This window comes from Pipistrellus kuhlii, unplaced genomic scaffold (assembly GCF_014108245.1).
Source record: "Pipistrellus kuhlii isolate mPipKuh1 unplaced genomic scaffold, mPipKuh1.p scaffold_m20_p_18, whole genome shotgun sequence".
Taxonomy (NCBI): Eukaryota; Metazoa; Chordata; class Mammalia; order Chiroptera; family Vespertilionidae; genus Pipistrellus; species Pipistrellus kuhlii.
In genome coordinates this window covers 15,856,512-15,879,584 of record NW_023425493.1, presented here as the reverse complement: position 1 = coordinate 15,879,584, position 23,073 = coordinate 15,856,512, and the positions used below count along the sequence as shown (strand labels likewise).

At 41.0% G+C, this 23,073-nt stretch overlaps 1 protein-coding gene across 2 annotated transcripts in view; it reads right to left on the bottom strand.

The window, feature by feature from the left end:
• The window catches only part of COLGALT2 (collagen beta(1-O)galactosyltransferase 2), a 77,054-nt gene that overhangs the window by 12,393 nt on the left and 41,588 nt on the right, over window positions 1-23,073 (bottom strand). For both annotated transcript variants that reach the window (XM_036442509.2, XM_036442507.2), the window contains exons 2-7: window positions 20,606-20,716; window positions 17,631-17,748; window positions 16,577-16,711; window positions 12,246-12,450; window positions 6,887-7,006; window positions 336-412 (exon numbers count right to left, since the gene is read on the bottom strand). In XM_036442509.2, the coding sequence (XP_036298402.1) occupies window positions 336-412; window positions 6,887-7,006; window positions 12,246-12,450; window positions 16,577-16,711; window positions 17,631-17,748; window positions 20,606-20,716 (766 nt within the window). The remainder of the gene's footprint in view (window positions 1-335; window positions 413-6,886; window positions 7,007-12,245; window positions 12,451-16,576; window positions 16,712-17,630; window positions 17,749-20,605; window positions 20,717-23,073) is intronic.

The window sequence follows — 23,073 nt, the reverse complement described above, 5'->3', positions numbered from 1 at the left end:
TCCTCTTTACCTTACCCTTGAGTATTGATAAAAAGGTTGATAAAATATGACAATATTTTGGAAAATAACATCAAATTCACTTTCATCACTCAACAGTAGCTTCTTTCCGACTCCATGATAAATTCACTTTTACCATGATGCTCCTTTTTTAAGATAAGAAAATGGAGGCACAACAAAATAGTGAGTTATTTTTCCCAAGACCCCAGTGCCTTTTCAACAGCCAAGGCCGTCTTGTTGACTCCCAGACCTATGCTCAGGCCTGTGAGCCGATATAAACATACAAGCATGCTACACACTTGCACACATGTGCACACACACATAGGCACCTTTCCTACCTCATCAAATCCCATCTTGTCTGGGTATTTAGGGACAACTGAGACAAACTGGGAGGGTTCCATTGGAGGACGGTCAACTGGAAGACACAAGAAACACGCAGAGGACTTTGTTAGTGCAGGTCAGAGCACAGAACTGCATCCACACGGCTGATCTCTAGGAACACAACCTGTGTGTCCAGGGCGGGGACAAGCACTCAGCATCTCTCCAGGACCGAGTGGCTGCACAAGAACCCTGCCAGCCAGGGCCATGGTTTTGAGAGTACTTGTTTATATGCAGAGTGCAGTATTTGCTCCATTCCCCATAAGATTTATTGTCAGATACCCTGCCAGTACAGCCTAGTGGTTGAGTGTTGACCTCTGACCCAGGAGGTCATGGTTTAATTCCCCATCAGGGCACATGCTGGGATTGTGGGCTCGATCCCCAGTAGGGGGCATGCAAGAGGCAGCCAATCAATGATTCTCTCTCCTCATTGATGTTTCTATCTCTCTCTCCCTCTGCCTTCCTTTCTGAAATCAATAAAAAAATATTTTTTTTAAAAAAAGACTTATTGTCAGAGCATTTAGGGCAATGGATGAGGGTGAGGGCTCTCTAGTCAGATGACCTGGGTCGAGACTTAGGTTTGTGAAAGTCTGGAACAGCTAGGTGATTTCTCTTAGGCCCTTTCTTTGTGTGTAAGATCAAGATAATAAAAGTGTATCTTTAGGATGTTATAAAATTTAAATGATCCTGGCACGCCAGGCAGGCACAGTAAATTAACATAATAAATACGCAATAACGCTTAGCCCAGGATAACTTACTGCGGTCAATGATGAAAGGGTTCAGAAATAGGCCAGACTCTCTCAGAATAATGCTTTTCCTATACAGTTAAAATGGTCAAAGCCTAGGACTATTTTTATCCCAGCCAGGCAGGGTTAGCTACAGGTACACAAAAGGTCCTTTATTTCAATACAAACTCAGCTCTGAGGGCCAGCCCATGTCCCAGAACCTGGAACAGGGCTAACAAGGAAGTTTCCAGATGGAAGGGCCATCAGATCTTAACTCACAAAAAGTTTTAATTATTTGAAACTCAAAAAACAGACAACCTATCTTTACAAACAATGTATGTTAAAGATTGATAGCCATATTGGTTGAAAAACTTGAGAGTCTTGAAGACTTCTGGTATTGGACACATTCAAAGAACTCGTTTGGTTTTTCTTGAAGAGAGAACACAGAATTTAAAATGAAAGCTGGCCTGTGGGTTGTGTGAAGACCTATGGGTGATGGTCATTACTAGTGTTCAGCAGCATCCATTCTCCTCTGTCCCAGGGATGTGAGAGGAAAACAGTTCCTCACCCTTGAAGTTAGTCAGGACCATGTGAATTCCCATGGCTCCACTCTCCAAACCCCCTTCCCATCCCCAACCCAACCCCCACAGGGATATGGAGAAGCCACACATCTGGAGCAGCCCAGACTGAGGTACCCATATGTGGAGGGCAGCCGCCCAGGGAAGCTATCAGATCGAGGCAGACTTTGCACAGCCAGGAACAAGCCATTGCTGGATTGAGCGGAGGAGATTTGGGCACCGTATGATATATCAGCATAACTTGCCTCATCCTGACTGAGATACTGTCCAAAGGGCGTTATTTAACTAGCTTACCCTTCACTGGGACATTAAAGAGAAAGCAGCAGATTGATGGCTGTAGTTTCACTAAGGGCCAAGTAATGTGAAGTTCTAGAAGACAGTGAGACAGTGAGACAGGTTTCCTAAGCCAAACATTAGAGTTGGGCTCTTACATCAGCCCTGACCCATCCGTCCAATTTCATGTTTCCGTTGCCATTAGCAACCCCGAATGTTTTGGTCCTTTCTGTTCCACCTCATGCCTCACTAGTTGCTTTTAACATCAACCAATATTTATTGAGGGTCCACCATGTACAGAGTTAGATTTCCAAGAGAAAGAAACGTAACATATAAACTCCTCCTTGTTTATACCGTTGTTTGAGGAGCTGTCTAGCTCTCCCCCCTTGGACCTTCTTAGACTTGGGAGGAGGGTTATTTTTTTGAGTTACCCTTTCCACATTCTTGGTCTCTGTTTGGCACTCACTTGGCCTGTGTGGCTTTAACATGTCATCCAAACAGACTGCTTTCAGCCACTTTGCTTCCATCAAACATGGGAGGTCATTGCATTCATAGGAGAAGTGCTCCCCCAAAAAGCCCGAAGTGGCTGCCTCCTGAAAACCACCACTGAGCAAACATTAGAGGAATATGCCTGGGTTTTGCCACTGATGGCAGGGAGCTAAGCCATAGGAAAAACAGGAAATGATATGAGCCAGACCTTAAAAACTTGACAGTTAGGTATATCCCAGGTTGTTTGGGGCCATTTCTGACTCCATCATTCATAATTGATCTAGACCCTCATTGAGTCCCTCTTGAGACATAGTTCCTCCCTATACCAACATTTGATGCAACATGTTTCATTGGCTCTTGGATAGGTTCAAGATCTAGGAAGGAATAATGACAGCTATTGTTGCAGAGTTCTTATCACTTACTGAACTCTGGGCTACACACTCTTGGCATATGTAATCACATTTACTCTTTACAATATGTAGTGCGGGACAGCTATGAGTGTCCTTATTTTACAGATAGGGAAACAAAGGCTTAAATGCCTTGCCCAAGGTCACAGATCTGATAGAACTGATGTCTGAACCTAAGCCTGACTCTTGCACCTGAACTCTTAACCCCCAGGCTCTGCCCTGCCACCAAAGCCATTCCTTGGGAGTCCTTGGAGCCAAGTTAGACTTAGGCAATGGGTCTGGGTTCATAGCAGCTCAGTTAGCTAAGTCCTTGCTTCTGGAGCACCCACCATCCAGCAACCAATATACCAACCCAGGCACACTTGGAAAAGTATTTGAGAAATTATGCTTGGACCAAACCCTAATGCTTCTCTATAACTTCTCCTGAACTTCCATTGCTCTAGCCACCACCCTAGCTCAGGTGCTCATTCACCATGCGTGGGGTGTTTTAATATTTTTTAGACACTTACGTGCTCTTACTCTTGCCTCATTCAAACTCATTGGGCACACTGTTGTCAATATAATTTTCTTCCACAAAAAGAGCTCTGTTTTTGACCATGACATTCAAGTGCTTTATAATTTAAGTGCGTTCATATTCACCATGTCATTTTATAGCTTTCTTTTTTATTGTTGATCTTTTATAGAGATGAACACATTGAGATGAGCCTAGCTATAGACTTGCCCAAGGTCAAATAGTGAGTGATGGGAGGAGCTAGAACTCAGTTTTAGACCTTATGACTTCAGATCCAATATTCCTTTTAATATTTTTAATATTTTTATTGATTTTTAGAGAAGAAGAGAAAGGGAAAGAAGGAGAGATACATTGATGTGAGAATGAAATGTTGATCAGATGCCCCCTTCACCCCTCTACTGGTATCAAGCCCGCAACCTAGGCACGTGCTCTGACTAGGAATCGAACCAGCAACCTTCAGTTGCATGGGATGATGCCCAACCAACTGAGCCACACTGGCCAGGGCAGGACCAATATTCTTAATAATCTACATGACATTCTGTTGACTCAAAATATCACTGCTGAAAATGGGCACCTAACATTTCCATTATCTCATGCTCTGATTTGCAAGAGCAAACTTCTCATACCTCATACCCATTTACTTCTAACACTTTCATAAGCTCTAGCTTCCTGTAATTCACCCCCAAATTTGCTGTACAGGAAGCACACCCACAAATTTTTGTGCAGCTCCCACCATTCATTTCAAACTGTTTATCCCTCATCCTTCAAAACTCCCAGCTTCTTTGATGCTTATTTCATACCACCTAGCTCCTCATCAGGCCCCTTCAGACACTGGTAACTATGGCTTCTGACTCATGGTCTCACTGTTATCATTCTTAGAAACCTCAGCATCCATGTGGATCTGTCTAACAGCCTAGTGGCTCCCAGGTCCTAGACCTTAGTACCAACAACCATTCCTTCAGTGACCCACTACCATGCCTACACCCATCATGGCCTTCAGGCCCTTGCTTCCATCAGTATCCAACCCGGACCACATGGTTCAGCACTCTAACCACCCTAGTAAACACTCTTAAGTCTCTTCCATTGATCTTGTTTAGCAAAACTCCAATCTCGGTTAAATTCAATTGTCCATTTACACATACCGAGAAAATATACCGCAAGAGAAATTCACACAGTTGTTCTGACTGAGTCATTTCGAAACTATAACCACAGATGTCAAATTGGCACTCAACACTGCCAAATATGCAACTATATACTTCCATAGTAAATTTACTTTCTGTTCTCTGAAAGATATATTTTATGCCTTTTTCTTTTTTCTGAAATCTCCAACATCTCTCTCAAGCTATGGATTGGACTACATATATCATAGAGAAAATCTTCAAGGCCAAATTAGACCTGCCTTTTCCTTTGATCTCAAGTTTACAAACTCTGAAGTATCTGCACCCACACGTTCTGACTTCTACACATTGTCTACCGTGGGAGAAGCATCCCTGTTCCTATTTAGGACAACCTCTCCAATGTTGTCCTGGGTTACAACGCCTTTTGTTTTCTCAAGGTCTTCAGCCTTAACAATCATCTTCATCTCTTCTACATCACCAAGTTCTTATAATGTTCTCCTTCTCAGCACACACATATGCTAGAATCCTATCTTAAAAAATAACACACAAAACATAACAACCTCTGCCTTGATCTCTCACTGCCTTCCAGCCACCATCCTATTCCTCTGTTCTCCATCCCAACAAGATCCCACTCTCATCTCCCCTTTGTTCTCTCTTCAGCCCTCTCCAATGGGCTTGTGTCCCAATCGTTTCACTGAAGTGGCTTCTATCAAGGTCTCCAAACATCTCTATCTTGACAGAACACATAATCATTTCCCTATCCTCACTTTACTTGACTTTTCAGCAGCATCTGGCTCCTTCTTGAACAGTTCTCATTTTTTCCTTCCAGCTTTCTGGCTGTTCATCTCCCCCAGGGATCTGTCCTCCTCCCTCTCCTCTTCTCTTTTGATGTTCTGTTACTAAACAAGTTCACTCTGTTCCATGGCTTCAAATATTCTTTTAATTCGAATAACCTAAAATGTCTGTCCCCAGCTGGAGTCTCTTCCTAAACTCCAGACTCACAGGGCCAAGTATCTCCCAATCTTTCCATTCAGATGTTCAATAAATATCTTAAACTTACATCACCAAAATTTCTCTCCCAAATCTTTTCCCATGAAGCCTTTCCCACTTCATTAAATGGTAAACCAGTCCAACATCATGGGCCATCCTTGATTCCTTTATTTCCTCACGGACTGCATCCAGGTGTCTGTAAGTCCTGTTGTCTCTACCACCAAAACATCTCCTAAATCTGCTTGTTTTTCATCTCCTCCCTGCTACAACTTACATCCCAAACACCATCATTTATCACCAAGAGAGATATACTGGACCGCCTATGCTGTAGTGTCCATACCACAGTCAGAGTGACCTTTCTTATACATTAGAGGTCATTCTGACTGGGCTCACGTCCTATGCACTGCCCACATGCACACATCCTGTGCTCGAGTGATGAACAATTGAATGTCTTAGATCCTGTGTGACAATTCGGTGCAAATATGCCCTCCTTTGGGAAGCCATTTCCAATATCCCTCCCTAGGCAGGGTGGACTGTGTAAGGATACAAGCTTTGGAGACAACAAGATGGGTTCAAAACCCAATCTGTCATTTCCTTAGCAGAATGGATCTGTGGCAAGTTACTTAAACTCTCTGTGCCTCAATTTTTTCATCTTTAATATAGAGATAATGTACCCCTTTCATTGCTCTGTTGTAAGGATTAATGAGACAATGTACAAAAAATGTTTAGAAGCCTTAGCTGACTTGGCTTAGTGGATAGAGCATCGGCCTGCAGACTGAAGAGTCCCAGGTTCGATTCCAGTCATTCCCAGGTTGCAGACTTGATCCCCAGTAATGGGTGTGCAGGAGATAGCCAAACAATGATTCTCATCATTGATGTTTCTATCTATCTCTCCCTTTCCCTTCCTCTCTGAAATCGATTAAAATATATTTTAAAAGGTGCTTAGTACGGTATCTGATACATCATAAGCTATTAAGATGAAGTCATAATTATTGTTGTAGTTATTAGAATTTTTATATATATTAAACATCTTCCCCCAAAGTCTTCAACTTTTCATCATCTCCATTGTATATCTGCAGAAGTTAGATTACTTGCCCAAAGTCATATAATTAGAAAGCAGCAAAGTTAGAGTTTTAATCCCAACACAAAGCACCATTATAGCCCTGATGGCATCATGTGAAATGCATTTACTGTGCACCCAGCTCTCCACCTGGGAAGATGCTCCCTGAGGGAAAAGACTTAGTTATGTTCACATTTCACATTAGGGAAAGTTTAAGGATAAATGAACAAATGAATATCCATGTTTCAGCCAAGGCAGACTAATGGCTGTGAGACTCCAGTCCTGGGGCAGGCGAGGTGGGTCTGTTGTGGTCACAGTGGCAGTGGAACAAGAGCCATCACAGGCTCTTGGGTTACTCACTCATTGCTTCTATCTGCACATGGATGAGGGTCTCAACGTCGTCCTGCAGGGTCTGATGGGGCTTCAGGGGGATGGGCAGGTAGCCGTAGTGCTCTCTGTTGCAGAGGTACATCTGGATGCCTGGAGGACCCAAGAGAGGGACAAAGCTGATCAATCAGAAAATAACACTTGTTAGTTCTACAGTGATAACTATAAAAAAGGAGGCTGGACTGTGGTTGGTGCTGGGTTTGGCTCTGATATTGAACAAGTAGCTGTTTCAGATACTGTCCACAGACCTCAAAAATGCTCTTTTATTAAGAAAGTATAACACAACATTGGAGTCTAATAAAAAGCCTGGGCCATTCTTGAGCTCAGAGGAAATTGATTTTTTTCTCTCTAAAGAAAAAGCATAGTTGTGGTCTGAAATGAACAATCAAGGCATGAAGGGATCAAAAAGGAGGCAAGGAATTCCCGTTCCAGAGAACAGAATGGAACACGGCAATCCACCTACCGGAAATAACGAGAGAATGAGGAATAAAAATCCATATTTGATATGAAAGCAAACAGGAAAATCTGTAAGGCTGACAGATTACTAGGGCTAAATCTAGCCATATGTAGAACAAAAAATAAAAAGCAAGGACATTTAAATTATCCATGACTCTCTTTGGTTTTATTCCTTCTCTGAACAAGCTCCCTGAGAGCAAGTTCCCTGGGTTTGGCGTCAGCCAATGGACATGAAACTTCTAGAACAAATTCATAAAGAAACAAAAGAAAGTCTGCACCTCAAGTCCTGTGAAGAACCTGCCAGAAATATGCCACAGCCCTCTCGTATTCAACACCAATCTTACAGTCCCAGCTGGCTAGTTCGGAGAGTTATATTACACAGCATCCATATTCAACCAGATAGCTAGGAATGTAGGGATCAAGATGGTCTCCTAGGGACCCATCAGCAGACACAGTTTTGACTAATGAGAAGATTGCTTAATTAAAAGAATAAGTCTGCCAAGCTCTGGTCCATGTGTCCAAGCTTCTGACTTGTTAATTGCTAGAATCATCTATGCTTCCCAGGGAGAATTACCTGCACAGAGCCTTCTCTATTTTGTGCAGATGAGATTTTCTCCCGTTAGCAGGATGACCTGCCAGATCAGCTGTCTGGTGGCATTAACAGAAAAGAACAGGGAAGAAAAGAGCTTCTATCTTCCCTTTTCCTGACTCTGGCTGAGTTAGGGTTGGCCCACCAATCACTGTCACTTCTTTTGCCTTCACCAAGTGAAGTCACTAGCTCTGCTGTTTGCCCACACAAGGGCTTCTGGGGAACGTCAAGCCCAAAGTTACCTCTTGCAAGTCATGATGGATTCAGAAAGGAGAAGAAAAGTGATTTTAGGTTGCCTCTCAACCCTTCAGCTTTCCAAAGTTACCATTCAACTTTCCAAAGCTTCAGTAAAAAGAGGGCATGAGGCCTAGCTGAGCTATCCATCAAGTGAGGAAACAAGAGAGGCGTGTTCAAACATGCAAGGTCACACATATTTATTTTCCATCACACTGTCTCGCCAAGTTCCTGGATGATGTGGAAGATGAAGGAGGAGAAGGAAGAAGAGGGGGGAGGAAGAGAGGTGGAGGAGGGTTACAAACAACAAGGAAGATGGGACACAGTAAAGAGGACAAGAGAAGAAGGTCCCAGGTTGACAGTTGTGGCACCACTAAGAGTGTATCAGAGGCTCCAGGCCAGGCACAATCACCAATAAGAACAGTAGATAAATCTGACAATTCTAAAAACAAAAAACATTAATTCAAAATAATTATCTCATCCCTATGTTTATTGCAGTGTTATTTAACATAGCCAAGATATGGAAACAGCCCAAGTGTCCATCAACAGACAAGTGGGTAAAAAAGCTGTGGTAAATCTATACAATGGAATATTACTCAGCCATGAAAAAGAATGAACTCTTACCATTTGCAACATTCATGAAGGTATTGTGCTAAGTGGAATAAGTCAGTCAGAGAAATACAAAAACCATATGATTTCACTTATATGTGAAATATAAAGAACAAAATAGAAACAGACTTATAGATGCAGGGAACAGGCTGATGTTTGCCAGATTAGAGGGAGTTTGGGGGACTGAGAGAAAAAGGCGAAGGAATTAGGAAGAACAAATTGGTAGTTACAAAACAGTCACAGGGGTGTAAAGTAAAGCATAGGGGATACAGTCAATAATATTGTAATAACTGTATGCTGCCAGTTGGATACTGGAAATATCAAGAGGAACACTTGGTAAAATATATGATTGTCTAACCACCATTGTGTGCACCCAAAACTAAATAATGTTGAATGTAAACTGTAAAAAAAAAAAAAAAAAAAAAAAAGAAGAAGAAGAAGAAAGAAAGAAAGGAAGGAAGGAAGGAAGGAAGGAAAGAAATGATTGCAGACATATTTAGTTATAAAAAAAAGTCACCATTCTAACATAAGTTTTAGACAATTAGGAACTAAATTTTAAAAGGAAATGTGTTGACAACTAGATAAAGTCTATGAAGGAATCTAGTTCTCTCAGTGAAAGCTGCTTCTGGGCAAACAAAATTATCTTTGATGCCACACTTTAAAGAACTGTGCCTACTCACCTTATGAAGATACACATCATTTTCTTATACTCATATAGTACCTTAATATTGTAAATTGATATACTTACCTTTATTCTGATGAAAATTCAGAGAGGTTATGATTGGCCCAAGGTCATACAGTAAGTCATTAGTGCCAAACCTCCGTCCCTAAAGGCCAATGCCAAGCCTCTTTCTACCCACCCAGAATTTGGAAGCCGAGTCTGAAAACTAGTAACACTCTGGATTGCCATCGCTGCACATGGGGGGAGGAGGGGCCCTTTTGGTCACTACCAGTGATGTGCAGGAGGCAGATCACTCATGTCTCTTGCCTATTTTGACACTGAAAGATGACTGGCTGGCGCCAAACATGGTTCCCGTGGTCACAATACAGACCCAGGTCACTGGCCACAATGGGAAGTGAACTCCTGACCCTGCCCTCCTTATAGCCACAGAGACTTGCTCTCTTCTTGGGCTAGATGGGCAGCCATGCCCCAGTGCCCTGGTGCACTTGGTTTGACCCTTTCACTCATCACCCAAATGTGATGCCTGAAGTCCAAGCTTAAAGATTAAGGATCAAAGTTTGTAGCTAGATGGTCCTAACTGGGACACACAGACCCTTTATTTCCTTCTTGACAGCTAAAAAAATGACGCTCCAATGGATGAAACACAGCTAGAGAGCTTCACAAGAGTGAGAACAAAAGAATGCAGATCATCCTTCATCAAGACTCTTTCAAGGGGGAAGGGAAGTGCTTTGCTTTGGATCTAAAAATGGAAGAGCCCAGAAATACTCGATGAACTGCATTCATGTCTCTCCTGAAAATATTAATACTTCAAGACAAGTAAAAGAGCTGCCTTAGGACCACACCACCATCGGGGGAGCTTTTCCATTCCTCCAAATGACGGCAATTCTTTCTGTCTTGACACTTGGCCTGTTCACCGTTTGTACTACCCAACCTGTGCCTCAGCTTTCACTGTTTCATAACTATATTTAAGTTTCCACATGTAAAGGTCCTCTCTTCCCAAATACAGAGCCTAACATGATGCTAGGCACAAGAGGAAGGCCTAGAGCCCTGATCCCCTCACCTTCCTTTTCTCCCTCTCTTCTCCCCAAAGAGAGGAATCACCAAGCAACTTTGGGCCTCTGCACCTGCTTTCAGTGTCCCGGGAGGACCCTTGGGAAGCCTGACCAATAATGAATGAAGGCCGAGTGAATAGGACAAGCAAAGGGCAGAGCTGACAAATTCCTCCCCAGCTGGTGTCACTCTCCTAGCCACAAATCCAGTTCTTGGTTGAAAAGAATCATCATCATAATTTAGTGCCTGGCTCACCATAATGCCTTGGGCAGCGCTGTAAATGGGACTCTGTTAGGCAAGGATCATTACTGTAACTGTTCACAGTTCACTTTTCTTGGAACTTTCTTACTCCTAGCTCTGAAGCAAAGGCCTGGCACAAATAGAAGGAGCGTCTGCTTCTCATCCTGGGGAGGTCAGAGCCAATCACAGACCAGGAGGAAAGAAGCAGTTCCATTAACACTGACATAGAACCTTCAGGAAGACTTCCAACCCACAGGAGAACAAGAACCTTGATTTTGCCTTGACACAGGCCTGAAAATGCCTGCATCTGGCCAAAGCATCCCAATGGCCTTGGCAGCCAAGTGGGGGGGAAAATCAGCCTTCCACATTTCCACCAAATATTCGCATTCCAACCAACTCTACAACACAGCGAGTTTATTCACCACCTGCCTGGTTTCTACACTCACTTTGGCTAGTGGCTCAGCGACACATTTCTGGCTCGTTGATAATGGGACCTAGCTTCCGTCCTGAGAATAAAACTTTGCTTCGGGAACGTTCGGTATCTTCCTGTTGAACTGCTGTGGTGAATTACGTCCTCCCTGATGGCACATACAGGTGACACAAGAGAAATAACTTACATTCCTACTGTCTTGTCTTCTTTAAGAGACTTACACTTGCCTCTGGAAATGCTTTCCTATGGTTCAGGAAAGACTTAAGTCTGGCTTTGCCTGACCTTCGATGGGGACTATGGTTGACACCCCAAATTTACTCTCCTTCTTCTGGAGCAGGAGAACAGGGCTCTGGACTGCATAGACAACACTCTGAGCCCCCTTGGTGTTGTCCTGAACTAAGTTCTGGTCAATGGATTATGCATGGAAGTGATGTGTTCAGCTTTCAGAGTGTACCCTTCAAGGGGAAGACAGTGCCGTCCCTCTCTGGTTTTCACCCGATGTCTGGAATGCATCCCTAATAATAAGACATCTTGGATCATACATTTAAGGATGATGCTTCATGGAGGGTGGAGAAGCAATGGGGAAGGATCCTGGGTCCCCTGAAAATGTGTGGATTAGAGTCACTACACCAGCTCAGACTTTTTAAAGAAGAAATAATCTTCCTTTGTTAAAGTCTGTTTTTTTCTTTTTTTCTTTTCTTTTATTTATTTATTTATTTTTGCCAGTGTTGTTTTGGTCTCTGTCACAGTTTCTGATTAATAAAAGGACTCCTGTAATGAACAAAGCAATGCACCATAGAGAACCAATAACTGTCCAAGGCTCCCACCGCCACCACTCTACTCCTACTGCTCAGTAACAATAGCGGATTCTGGTCATTGATGCTCACAGGGACAGCAACCCAGGGGTGCTGGGGTGAGAACTGCAGCAATCAACTGTCTCTAATACTACTTGCAGATGACGCCCATTTTCTTACCAACAAAACTAAGAGGCTGGTTATTTGAAGTGTCTCCCTGTGGGTGGTGCCACCAATACCAACAGTACCTGCTTGCCTGCTGGAGAAGGCAAAGACTATGATGTCATCAAAGGTCCAGGTGTAGTCCTGGTGCGGGGGATAGAACATCAGCCTGTCAGCAGCTTCCTTCCTGAGGTCGATCAGGAGTGTGGAGTGGACCATGGGGACGGGAAAGCAACCCAGTCTCTTCCATTCTCTGATCTGAAGGTAGTCCGGGGTCCGTTTATAGAAGCCCTGGGAAAGAGCAAGCATGGAGGCTGAGTTCTCTGACCTGAGACTTTATCTTTCCTGCTCATCTGCTAGCCGATTCCTTCTAAGCCAGCATCCGTGAAGGAGAAGTCCCCATGCAAAGTCACCGTCATTCTTTTTATCTTGGTCTAAGAATTTGGATTGAGCTCAAGAATTGCTATGTACATATTAAACAATACTATAAGGGTCCTATTAACAAATAATTTTGGTTTCAGCATATCTCTTGATTTAATAATTTCATAAAAGTACATTTTATGTTGGCTTATGATTGAAGCATGAGTATGAAGAGGTGACAAAGTCAAGCAATGAAGGTGTCTGCCGGCCTGGGTTCAAATCCCGCCTTTGCTACTTATTGTCTGCAGGGATTGGTCACAGTACTCAACCTAGTTCCTCATCTGTAAAACAGAAATGATGGCCCTATCCACACCACGAGGATGCCTTAAAGATTGTTTATAATAGTGTTGGCACCGAGAAAGCATCACTGGCTGTTATTAAAATTGCTACATTACACTGGTTAATATTTTTAACTCAACATGCAGTAATGAGACCTAGAAATAGGGTCTTCTTCCTATGAAGCTACTTACTCAATATTCTGGGGAGCTGTCACTGCTCAAAAGAATTCCCCTTTGGAAAGTTCCTTGTGGGCAAGCACATAGGACAACCAATCCATTTACTTTGTGGTCCCATTTTCTGTTGTGATGTCAGGGCCCACACATTGGGTAATACAGCCCCTTTCACACCTCAGGCAATCCCTTTAGTGTTTAGACGTGTGTTCCAGCTGAGCTAACCCTAACCCTGACCATGTGGCAAGGCTGAAGCAGTGCAAGTTAAAACTTAGAGGATGTGAGGCTTACAGTGACTTGAACCCTAGTCTAGCTGTTGGATCTCAGCCCATGTTTGATCTCTTTGAGTTTCTTCTCATTGAGTGTAGAATGGATCATAAGTACTAAGGTCTATGAAGATACTTTGAAAACTGTGATTCATTATAGGAAGTATTATTAGTAGAATAATTTTTTTATTAGCTTTTAAGGATCATTTAATATCCTTAAGTTAGAACATGGGTTCTCCTAATACTTGAACTTGAAAACATTTTCCCCAAGGAATAAAGGGATTGCTGGTCTTTTTTTTTTTTTTTTTTTTTAATAAATTTCTTTATTGATTGAGGTATCACATATTTGTCCTCAACCCCCATTCCAATCCCCCACCCCACCCCCACTAATGCCCCCCTTTGTCCTCGACCATTGGTTAGGCTCATATGTATACACATAAATCCTTTGGTGGATCTCTCCCTTTTATCCCCACCCTCCCTCTGAGGTCTGACAGGCTGATCCATGGCTCCTTATCTCTGGGTCTGTTCTTGTTCATCAGTCTATGTTGTTCACCATTTCCTCTAGATGAGTAAGATCATGTCCTACTAGAAATATACTTATAAGAATCAAAAATGAGAGAAGCAATAATAGTTATGCTGAAAGGCATATGAATCAGTCTGTAGAAAGTTTCTTTCTGGGCCACCAATTCTTTTGAGACCCAATTTCAATGTCAAACAGTTACTTATGTGTACATGTCAGCAATGATATTTCAGTTCTGGATGGTGGGCAAATGGTGGTAATGCTGGTCTTTAAGCATGCATGTCAAATATAAAGTTCTAGACACCTCAGGCACAATATTCTCGGAATGAGAAGCTTGGAAATTTCGTGATGATGATGAATCCCTGAATATCTTGGGGGCAGGGAGGAAGGGAGCAGAGAAAGAGAGTTAACATGCCTCCTGCACAGGCAGAGGTGAAAATTGTGTCTTTTTCCCCCAACAAAGATTGAATGTTATTGGTAATAATTCCTGTTCACCGGCCAGACAACACCACCAGGGCCGCTCTGTTTTGGATGCTCTGGAGACCAGGCCCTGCCTTAGGCATGTGACATCTTTGACTGCCCTAGCAGAAGCCTGCTGGGGATGGCAGCCAAGTGTAGGGGGGCAAAAATTAGAATTGTCCCTAAAGTGTTCAAATGTTTACTTTAAAAAATCCTCACCTGAGAATATGGTTATTGATTTTAAAGTGAGAGGAGGGGAAGGAGGGAGGGAGAAAAACATCCATGTGAAAAACATCGATCGGTTGCCTCCCACATGCACTCCGACCAGGGGATCCAACCCATAACCTAGGTATATGCCCTGACTGGAAATCGAACCCCAAACCATTTTGGTGTATAGGAGGATTATGCTCCAACTGAGTCACACTAGCGGGGGGGCCAGGGTTTTTACTCTTACTGTGCAAAAAAAAAAGTGAGCAATTTCTCCTATTTGCTTTTCATAATGAAAGCAAATAAGAAGATAATTAAAACCTGGAGGCTGAAGTCCCTAGAATAATCCACCCTTTTTGCTGATGTCAAAGCATAACTCATTAAAAACAACCAAGTGATTCTGCCATGTGAAAACACTGCAGATCGTTAACTACAAGTGTGTGAATTCAAATGCACCCAAAGAACGTTCCAGACCAAGAACGGAATGACTCGTACAAATATGAACTTAATGCTTCCCTAAAAGAGATGTGGATAATAACGTGCATTCAAAACCTCTTGGGACTGCGGGAAATACTGTAACGAAAGAGGAATGCCTCGTGCAGTAGTGTGCTAGAGCCACTGACTGTTATGTTTTCAGGAACTGTGCAAGCCAGTTGACATGTTGATAGCTGTAAAAATAAAAATCAAGTTAATGCCCACCATCTAACAGAACCACAGATGTCAGCTCTGCATACTTTCAATAATTATCTCATCAAGTAGCTACACGGCAATTTACTTAACCTTTCCCTTAGCTTAAACAACATTTAAGTAGTCTGCGTGGTGGGAATAACTCACACCATGAAACCTGGCAAATGTTATCCATCAGGATTTTCCTCCCACAGAGAGCCAGTTATTAAACATTTATCATTTGGCCCCAAACCAAACAAAATATAAAAGAGGGACTCACAATTTTAGCCCCTTGGGCCCGAGACCACATTTAACACATACATATTTTTTCCTTAAGCACGTCTTTATTCTATTTTGACATATACAACCTTGATCAGTTTATCTCCCACATTTATTAACTAAAGAGTAAAAATATAACCAGCCACAAGCATTCGCTGTAACAGATCTCTAGACTTTAAAGACTTTATAGTGGAAAAGAGAGGTGATGGAAATAAAAGAATTCTGTTTTTAACATGAATTTTGTAAAAACAAGCTACCATACCAGTTCTAATTATTGGATCTCTTTAGAAATAAATTTGGCAACATATATCAAAGGTCATACAAATATTTATACTCTTTGACTAAGTAATTCCACTTCTAAGAAGCTATCCTAGAGAAATAATACTAAATACAAAAAAATTATATTAATCATGACGGTCCTTATAATAATTAAAAGTTGCAAACAACTTAAATGTTTTTAAACTAAGAGAAAGGTTAGGTTGCACTAAAGCCACTTGATATAGTTATTAAGGACATGCAAACTGTTACCGAAGATGTTAGAGTGGTGGGGATTAACATGATATTTTTACCTTTTTTAATTTTAAAAATTTTCTATAGTATTCTTAGAGTTAATGACAAAAACAAAAACCCCTATTAAAATTTTTTTAAAAATCTCTGAGTTAGAAAGAAACAAAGTACAAATCCCAGCAAGCTTTATTGGTTCATGTAAGCTTCTAAAGCTAAAGTCATTAGAATATTTTCTTCATAATTCATTAACTCAGAAGCACTCACTGGGTTGTGGCATTGGGCCTGGATTTTCCTGAAAATGCTTGGTCTGAAATGGCATGCATCTTTCAAAGGAGAAAATGAGAAAAAGGTTAATAGGTCTTAACTACTGGTGACTGTAGCTGCCTTGTTAAACTCTTAGCTTTAACTCAGTGGTCGGCAAACTCATTAGTCAACAGAGCCAAATATCAACAGTAGAATTATTGAAATTTCTTTTGAGGGCCAAATTTTTTAAACAACTTCTTCTAACACAACTTCTTCAAAATAGACTTGCCCAGGCTGTGGTATTTTGTGGAAGAGCCACACTCAAGGGGCCAAAGAGCTGCATGTGGCTTGCGAGCCGCAGTTTGCAGGCCATGGCTTTAACTCATTAGCCAAAGACTTGCCTGAGGTGTGATTCCGCACCAGAAATTAGAGTACAGGCCCCGAGACTCCAGCATAGGGGCCACGATGGTTTTGTTCTCGGCAATCAGTAGACTGAGGGTCTGTGGGTTAGTCAGGAAGTTGTCCACATCTATGAACTAGGAAAAGGAAAAGATCAAGTCAGGTGAAAAGGTACTTGTCATGGTTCAGGAGCAACCAAACACCTCCGGAGAATCGCAGGGGCTGGCTCATGAGATATGGAACCAAGTTATCTATGTTCCCCTTGGGGGAACTCATTGCAACAGGATGGCTTTCATTCAGACTAAATACACTTAGTCTAACTTCTACACGTTCAGCTCTGCAAAAGGCACCAGCAATGAATTGGTGTTACCATGCTGGGGACCCACGCAACCAGGACCCAACCCACAATACTCAAAAGGGAAGTGGGAACTGTAGATGCTTAAGAAGTTGTCTTTCTAATGGAGAGAGGTTTATGGAGAACGAGGATGGAACACAATATTGATTCCTGATCATCAAATCCAGCATGTTCTGGACCAGCTCAAAGTTCTAACGGAAGTGATGGAACCTCTTCATGGAGAGAAATTCACCACCAGAGCCCAGAATCATGGGGAGCAGCTAGGAATCCAAGAAAGAGATGCCATTTCCCCAAGTCACTCAGGAGCGAAGGGGAATGGTGTTTCAGAGCTATTGTTTTGAATCTCTTGTTATATAATTAATTTAATTTCTCTGAAAAGTTATTAAGACTATATTATTTTTACCTACATCTCCCATAAGCTACAAACATTTGGGTGTCTATGCCTGTTCTATGAAAGAGAGTGAACAATTCAAGAGCTTGTTTGCTTACAGAAAATGCATGAGCGAAGTGGGTCTGAGATGAAATCCAGGTATCTCCATATTAAATTCCCAACATTTCCTCTGGGCCTTTATTAAAAAGTGGAGAAAGTAGGGCCTAAACATAAGACTGTTTTTACTTGATCCCACAGTCCTAGTTTTTGGACAACTGATCTGGACATATTCTAGATAACAGCTGCCAAGAAATCAAACATCTCATTTTACCAGAATGTAGTCTGACCATTTTTCCCTCGCAGTTCGAAGAGCTGCCTGTCGTAGTTTCATCACGTGGGCAAACCGGGAGGCAGGCCAGTGCTTTGGACCAATTTCATCAGGATAAGACCTAAAATAAGAATAAGTAGTAGTAGTAGTACCTTCAATTATTGCGTGCCTGTATATGCCAGGCACTATGTAGAAACATTTTTTTAAAATATTTTTTTATTAAATTATTATCTGTGTACATATTTTAACATTGCCCCCCCCCCATACATACTCTCCCTCCCCAGAGTTTTGTGTCCATTGGTTGTATGTAGAAACATTTCATCTACCGCTCACCTCGCTTGAGGTAGATACTATTATTGTTAGTATCATCCCTGCATACACATAAAGAAACTGGAGCAAGGAGAGAGCAAGTAACTTCTGCTTACCGCACACAAGAATCTTTATACGAAATAGTTCAGTGGGTTCTAAAGGGAACCCACGGAGTCCCTCCTAGCTAAGCAGAATTGTCTCTGAGTATCTGTGGTTACCAAAATCTGTGGGTACTCAAGTCCCTTCTATAAAATGGTGAAGCATTTGCATATAACCTGGACACATCCTCCTGTAAATTTTGAATCATCTCTAAAGATTATTTTTGAATACACAGAACAATATAAATGCTATGTAAATAGTTGTTATCCTTTGTTGTTTAGGGAATAATGACTAGAAAAAGTCTGTACATGATCAGTATAGAGACATTGTAGGTCTAACTACACAGTACACACACAGTAGTAATTTTTTCCTGAATACTTTTGATATACCATTAGTTGAACTGCAGATATGGAACTCACCAACTGTATTGTTAGTCTCCCCATTTCACAGAAGAGGAAATCGGTGTAGAGTGGTTTAAGCCATTTGCTTAGTGCTGTGTAGTTAATAAAGGGCACAGTCAGGATTTAAACCCAGGCATAACCCCAAAGCTCATGCTCCTAGATACTTCTTAGAATACATTTTGCCATCAGGTACATTTGAAAATTTGTAGCATAAAAATATGAATTTCCCAGGGGAAAGAAAGGTTTAATTTACTTGGGCAAGTCTCAGTGAAGGATGCCACAGAAGCCAACACAGGGATGTGTCCCGGGTGAAAGGAGCTCATGGAGTGGATTCATAGTCCTTGGGATCTCCATCAGCATCCTCAGAAAGGCCAGCCCCAGACTCTCGCATGGCCACATAGGCCGATGGGTGCTGTACCCTACAGGACCCTTCTGAAAACTCCAAATTGGCATGGGCATTGATATCGTCATAGTGGCCCAAACTGGCCACCACTTCAAGTTCTTAGAGCTGTGCTGGTAGTACATGAGCCTTGGTGAATGAAAAACCACAAAAACTTTACAAGTAGAATGAATAAAACTATGTATGCACAGGAATTCTCTGGGTTGACTTCCCCTATTATTGCTTCAATGAAAAGCAGTACAATTCCTGTTTTTCTGAATATATCACCCCCCTCCCAAACACCTCTCCTAATATTTTTCACACTGACCTTGGCATACAATATATTTAATCAGAAACTGGCTATAGAGAAAATTACCAGGATGCAAGGTAGGAACATAAAGTCTTTCAGGGCCATTCAAATGATGCCAAATTCCATTATAAGGGACTCCAAAAAGAATTTTGGAGTTTGTTCAAGAATTTTTATAGTGTTCCCATTTTGTAGTTAAATGTTGCTTGATATAAGGACCCAAAGCTGGGATTTGAGATATTTACATACATGTATACACAAATAAAAAAGGATTATATCCAGAGAGACTAGAAGGACAAACATTTGTTCTGGAATGGCACTTATAATACAAATTTGGCTTTCAGTAAATGACTTATCCTGGGCAAAAATTCAGGCAACTCAATTCATTCTACTTGTACAATTCCGTAAGCTGGAGTTGTAGTAGCCTTGGGAACATGTACAATAGTAATATATTTACTCATTCACTCATTTGTTCATCCAACAAGTTTTAAATCTGTGCCTGCCAAAAACTGCATTGAGGGTAATATAATTTGTATACTTTAGCCCCTGACAAAGAACTGGGAAACTTGGAAAAATGCATAGATTACATAGTTTATGTTCATTAAGTGTACAGTTGTGTCAAAAAGGATGATGGAGAAAATAAGCAACACACGTGTTGAGGGAGAGAGAGCTCTGTAACTGGAATGACTGGCAACAGCTTTGGGTAGGAGGTGAGATTTGGGATAAGAGTTGGTTATAAAGAAGGGTTTTCTAGGAGAACAAACCTGCACCAGCAAAAGCTTAGGGTTGGAAATAAAAGGAACATTCTAGATAAAGCAGGAATTTTTGGGGGGAGGGCGGGAATCCGGAAACGTAGGTGTATAGGTTTGAGAGTCACTAGAGTCTTTTTAACAGAAAAACTAACCCACATCATTAGTATTTTAGATAGATTGATTTGATAGCACGGTATGTAGAATGACTTGAAAATGGATGTACCTAAGTAATTGGTCTGGTTAAGATTAGAAATAACCCAAATGCCCATCAGTAAGAGATTGATTATGTGAATATGGTATTTCCATACAATGCATACTCTGCAGTCATAACGATAACAAAGAAGCTACTTAACTATAGAAAGGCTTACCAAGATATGGTAAGTGAAAAAGCAAGGTGTATATAAAAAGTATACAAAGTTTTCACCATGACCCCTCAAGTATAAAAGGTTTATACTCAAAATGTGAATAAATATTATCACTCTTTTAAAACATAGACCGCCATGGTGGTTTTCTGTGAACTCATGAGAACTGGAACTTGGCTGGGACCTGCTGGAGTAAAGAGGAAGGGAGAAAGATGAACATCGGCCAGAGGAAGAAACTTCCTAGAGATGCAGATGAAAAACAAAGAAAGGCCACAGGCGCCTCCAAGGCAAGAAGCCTGGATGACTGGAGAACTGGTTAAGGGAGGAAGGGTCCGTAGTGAGTTCACAGAATGTCCTCTTGCTACTTACTCAGGCTCACCCATGGGCCTCCATTCCACGTAGTGATAGAGCCTCTGGACATTTTTCAGCCACTCCCTGAGGATTTCTGTTGTGTTATCCACATTGTGGTCAGTGGCCACCCTGCACGAGAGAAAGCACAACAGAGGTCAGTTACACCATGCGAAGGAAGAGGAGGGGATCCAAAAGACCCCAGATTAAGTGACAGGAGAATGACCAGTTCAAAAAGCTGGACATACGAGAACAATCCCCACACAGTCCCGATGGAACAATACATTTCTAAGGAGAGAGATACCGCTTCAAATCACCCTGTGTCATTAGATCCTTAAACAAGGCTTGGCCGACAGCAGAGTAAGTGGTTGTACTAAAACAGTATATGCACGAAATGAATTAAGCTACAGTGAGTTCATTACTCTTCTTGGAAATCTTCCTATAGGCTTTAATTCTCATGTATCCAAGATATAAACTCTGCCTTTTAACTTCACGAACAATTACCCTTCATTTAAGCAGTAATTCAGCTGCATTTTCACTTCAAGTTCACTTGCAAGGCCACAACAAAATTTATAGCCAGTGCTTATTTAATCCCAAGCAGCAGAAGGGAAGGCCACAATAACAGTTTCCACAATAAAGTTCAAATCTAAGGTACCTTCACAGATCTATTTTGGATTAACTTCGCTTATTCAAAAAAGAGAACCATCAAAAGTCTTCAAATAATGCATGCAAAGTTTCTGTTTCTGTTCTACCTTGAAATGTGTGAACAAGTTGATCCACTTAATTAGTCTATTCAAAATAGCTTAACTAGTCTATTCAAACAAAAGTATTTTCATATTATATCACAAAGCAAACTCATACTGTGTATCAGATACACATCTAAAACAAAGTCAAGACTGGTAGAAAGTAAGAGATATACCAGTCTTGGAAAAGAAAGAGAGAAAGCAGGGTTTATAATCGTGACGTCAAATAATGTAGAATTTAGGTTAAAAAAATTAAGCATAATAATTATAATTTTATTTTTTTAAATATGTTTTATTGATATTTTACAGAGAGGAAGGGAGAGGGATAGCTAGAAACATCTATGAGAGAGAAACACCCCCCACTGGGGATGTGCCCACAACCAAGGTACATGCCCTTAACCAGAATCGAACCTGGGACCTTTCAGTAGCAGGCTGATGCTCTATCCACTGAGCCAAACCAGTTTTGGTGATAATTATAATTTTAAATGATATAATTCACATCAGAGATACAACAAATGTGGATATGTTTGTACCTTGATATAGTACAGGGGCTGGCAAAGATTTTTCTTTAAGAGCTACAACATAAATATTTAGGCTTGCAGGCCATATACTCTGTGCCAGCTACTTCCTCTGCCATTGTAGCAGGAGAGCAATCATAAACACACAAAAAGGAATGAGCATTCTTGTATGCCAACCAAAACTTTATTTATAAAAGCAGGCAGCTAGTCTGCAGGCTATAGTTTATGAAATCCTGATATAGTGGAAAGTATAGAAATTGCAAGGCATTCTCTTTCAGTGGAAGACAGTGCAAATGGGAATAAAGTTAATACACAGAGAGGATTTGTAGGAAACATTAAAGAGACTCTATTGTCTTTTCACACGCACATGGAACAGTCACAAAAATTGATCAACAATTATATGACAAAGAAATACGATAATATTGAAATAATATCAACAGCATTCTTTGGTCACAGTGCAATAAAACTAAAGATTAGCAATAAAATAAAAACCAAAAGCATTCCATTAAAAAAGTCCCTATTAAACAACTATTGAGTAAAATAATAAATACAAATAAATTTCAGAACTTATAAAAATGAATAATGAAAATACTATATATATAAAAATTTTGGGAGACAATTATGTGAAAATGGTAGCTTTATCTCCTTAACTCGATCTAAATAAAGAAGTTGAATTCCTACTCATAAAAGCTAGAGAAAGAACAAGAAGACAGACAAGCATAAAGAAATAAATAATAAAGATAAAGCAGGAAGTCACAAGACAGAAAACAGAAAAAGAATAGAAGTAAATAAACAAAAGTGCTGAAAAAATTTTTAAGGAAAAAAAAAAAATTAACAAAAGACAAGCACTAGTTAACCTAATCAAGAAACAGAAATAAGAAATGACAAGGATAGGGGATTGTGATTGATATGGAAGGACATTTTTAAATCATAAGCAATTACTTTGTACACATCAATGAAAACTAAAATTTAAAACTAGATATAATGGGAGATTTCCTAGGAAGATGCATGTTAGCACAACTGAATCCAGTAGAAATATACAACTTGAACCGAACAATTTCAATGAAGAAATAAAGACAGAAAAACAGCAATTCTAGGGCCAAATGGTTTCCCAAGGGAATTTTACCAGATATCTTAACAGACTAGATAACTCCAAAGCTATGTGGCTTGTTTTCCAGAGCATGGGGGTGGAGGTGGAGGATTGGGAGGGAATCCAAGTTCTTTTAAT